General features: G+C 45.9%; 1 protein-coding gene across 1 annotated transcript; it reads right to left on the bottom strand.

Moving 5' to 3' along the window:
* Positions 1-735: 735 nt before the first annotated feature.
* Positions 736-1,959, bottom strand: LOC141685945 (uncharacterized). Its single transcript, XM_074491019.1, has one exon. The coding sequence runs from the start codon at positions 1,957-1,959 to the stop codon at positions 736-738; it is 1,224 nt and encodes a 407-aa protein (XP_074347120.1).
* Positions 1,960-3,707: the final 1,748 nt, after the last annotated feature.

The raw sequence follows: 3,707 nt of genomic DNA on the forward strand, positions 1-3,707 counted from the left end.
CGATGTTGTTTATATTCTTTCCAGTTAAAAAGGAACCAGTTGGTAAAGAGGATCCCCAGTCCAGCGCGAGAGCTAGGGGTTCAGGTTGAGAAAGCTGAGCTAGTAGGCTTCTTTTGGAATAATTTAAGTTTGTAAAAGTTTGTAATAATGTTTAATACTCAGTTTGAGTTTGAAATAGTTAGGATTTGAACGGTTTGTAATATATTAGTGTGTTTGGCTTGTGTGCATACTTTAACCTGTTGCGGTCCGTGGTGGTTGGTAAGTAGGGTCACTGCATATATTATTATTATCTTTATTATTGTTATAAGCAGGTTATAATTAAGGTGTGTGTGTGGACCCCAAACCTCTGACCCGGGTTTGGAGGGCGCCACAATGTTGGGCTTCCTGTAGCAAGTATTTCATGTTCCTTTGGTGGGCAGCTTCTCTTTCTTCTTCCAATAAGTCCACGATCGCCCTTAGTCCAAAGTTGTTAGTTTCCATATTGTAGACCTCGGTTCTGTATGATTCCAATCCTACTTCGACCGGAACTAGGGCTTTGGTCCCATAGGCCATTCTGAAAGGAGTTTCCCCTGTTGAAGTCCTAGGGGTCGTTCGGTAGGCCCACAAGATCCAAGGGAGTTCTTCTGACCACCTTCCTTTAGCTTCGCCCAGCCTCTTCTTGATTTCTTAAAAGATTACTTTGTTTGTCGCTTCAATTGCCCCATTCCCTTGCGGGTGAGCGACTGAGCTAAATTTTTATTTGAACCCGAAGTGGTGCAGGAACTTGCGAAACTTATTTCCATTAAACTGAGTCCCATTATTAGAGATGCAAATTTTTGGAATCCCGAATCGGAGAATAATCTGTTCTATGAAGAACTTCTTTGCTGCTTCTTCGGTTATTGCTGACAATGGTCGGGCTTCGACCCACTTGGTCATGTAGTCGATGGCAATTATGCAGTATCTTGCTTGCTTTGTGCTAGTTGGGAGAACGCCAACTATGTCCACGGCCCACATGGCGAACTGAATAGGACTGAGAACTGAAGTCATTTCTTCAGGAGGTTGCCTCGGAACAGTGGCGAACAACTGGCATTGTACACACTTTTTGGCATACTCACTGGCATCGACCTTCAATGTTGGCCAGAAGAATCCTTGGCGGAGGATTTTGAAGGCGAGGGACCAACCAGCCAGATGCTCTCCACAGATTCCTTCGTGTACTGCTTCAAGAGCCTGATATTGTTCTTCGGTGTTTAGGCATCTAAGGAGAGGCTGGCTGAACGACCGATGATACATTCTTCCATTAATGATAATGGAGCGCGATGCTCTGTATTTAATCTTTAGTTCCTCCCTTCGATTTGGAGGTAGGATATCCTTCTCCAGATAGTTTCTTAGTGGGGTCATCCAATCGGCCCCTTGGCGAATTTCCAGACATTCTTTCTTCTCGATCGAAGGCGTCTTTGCTTCAGTGAGGTAGATTGAACCAGTTAAGCTCTGTGTCTTAGCTGAAGCTAGCCTAGAAAGGGCGTCTGCCCATCCATTATTCTCCCTGCCAATTTGACTTAGCTCAAAAGTTCCAAATGACAGAGAAGCGTCTTTTATCTTGGTGGCGTAAGCCGTCGTCTGTGGGTCCATTTGCTCATATTCTCCGGAGAAGTGCTTTACTACCAGCATAGAATTGCTGAAGGCTCTCAGGTGCTTCGCCTCAAGGCTTCGGGCCAACTTCATTCCTGCGAGGAGCACTTCATACTCTGTTTCATTATTCGTCAGAGGGAAGTCGAATATTATAGCCTGGCATATCTCAAACCCTTCGGGGCTGGAAAGTATTAAGCCGGCCCCACATTTTTTCCCAGCTACAGACCCATCTACAAAGAGTTTCCATATCCCAGGGGTCCGAATGAGCTGTTCGTCTAGAGTGAGATCCTGCGGCCCCGAGAATGTGCATTTGACCACAAAGTAAGCCAGAGCTTGGGCCTTGATCACCATTCTGGGGACATAGTCAAGTTCAAACTCCCCAAGTTCGATGGACCAGGCTACTACTCTTCTCAAGGCATCGGGCCTTGTTAAAATCGTCTTCAAAGGTTGGCTGGTGATAACTTGAATCGTTCATCTTTGAAAGTAATGTCGCAATTTTCTGGAGGCCATAACCAACCCATTTGCAAATTTTTCGACATTGGGGTACCTCGTCTCTGCGTCCTTGAGGACATGGGATACATAGAACACAGGGTGTCGACTGCCTTCATGGTTTTTCACAAGCACCGCCCCTAGAGTTCTGTTGGACACAGCTAGGTAAAGTTGGAGAGTTTCCTTCGGATCAGGCCTCATTAAGAGTGGCGCCTTAGTAAGGTACTCTTTTACTTCTTCGAATGCCTTCTGGCATTCGGGCCCCCACTCAAAATTCTTTGACCCCTTAATCACGGAGAAGAAAGGGAGCGCCTTTTCGGCTGATATGGAGATGAACCGCCGAAGGGCGGCAAGTTGGCCGGTCAGCTTTTGGATGTCTCTGATGTATTTAGGGGCTTCCATATTGATGACTACTTCGATCTTCTCAGGGTTCGCCTCTATCCCCCAGGCGCTGACCATGTAGCCTAGGAATTTTCCGCTGGAGACTCCGAAGGTGCATTTGTTCGCATTGATCCTCATGTTGTTTCTTCGGAGTGTCTCAAAACATTCTTTCAAGTCTTCTAGGCATGATCTTGGAATAGTGATTTACAATCATGTCGTCCAGATATGCTTCCATGTTCCGACCGATCTGCTCTTTAAATACCTTGTTCACCATTTACTGAAATGTGGCTCCAGCGTTCTTTAGTCCGAAGGGCATTTTAATATAAGCATAAGTCCCCTTCAGAGTGATGAATGCTTTCTTGGGCACATCCTTGTCATTCAGAGCAATTTGATGATAGCCGGAAAAAGCATCCAATAAATGAAGTACCTGGTATCCAGTCATTGCGTCTATCAGCTGATCGATGCTAGGAAAGGGAGAATGGTCCTTCGGACATGCTTTATTGAGGTCCGTATAATCCACGCACATCCTCCACTTCCCATTTAATTTTTTAACCACCACCATATTGGCTAGCCAGTCAGGGTATTCAATTTCTTCAATGAACTTGGCTTCTAACAATTTTTCATCTTCGGCCTCTATGACCTTCTGTCGTTCGACTGTGATTGTCCTCTTCTTCTGCTTCATTGGTTTGGCCTCAGGCTGTACATTCAAGCAGTGCTTAGTCGTCTTGGGATCCAAACCGGGCATGTCTTCTGGCCCCCAGGCGAACACATCGTGGTATTTCCAAATGACAGCTATTACCTTTTCCTTCAGATCTGCCCCTATATTTTTCCCTATCCAAACCATTTTCCTCAAATGGCCTGCATACAGCTCTACCTCTTCGGTTTCTGCCACGGGTTCGGCGATCGGGCTTGAGAGATCCGCTCCAAACTTTTCCAACTCAATATTCAGTGTTTCACGACTTCCACTGTGCTCGGCTTCGGCCCACTTTCTTTTCCCGGTTTCGTCCGACCCTTCATATTCTTGATCCTTTTCCAGGTCCTCCAGCATTATGATTTGGGCGGTTTTTTGATCGCCCCTCATTTCTCCTACCCCTTTCTCGGTTGGAAACTTGAGTTTAAGATGGGGTATAGATTCCACCGCTTCAAAAGTCGACAAGAAGGGGTCTTCCGAATATGGAATTGTATGGGCTCTCAATCCGTACCACATAGAATTTCACCGGCTTTTCAAC

This window comes from Apium graveolens, chromosome 9 (genome assembly GCF_009905375.1).
Source record: "Apium graveolens cultivar Ventura chromosome 9, ASM990537v1, whole genome shotgun sequence".
Lineage (NCBI taxonomy): Eukaryota > Viridiplantae > Streptophyta > Magnoliopsida > Apiales > Apiaceae > Apium > Apium graveolens.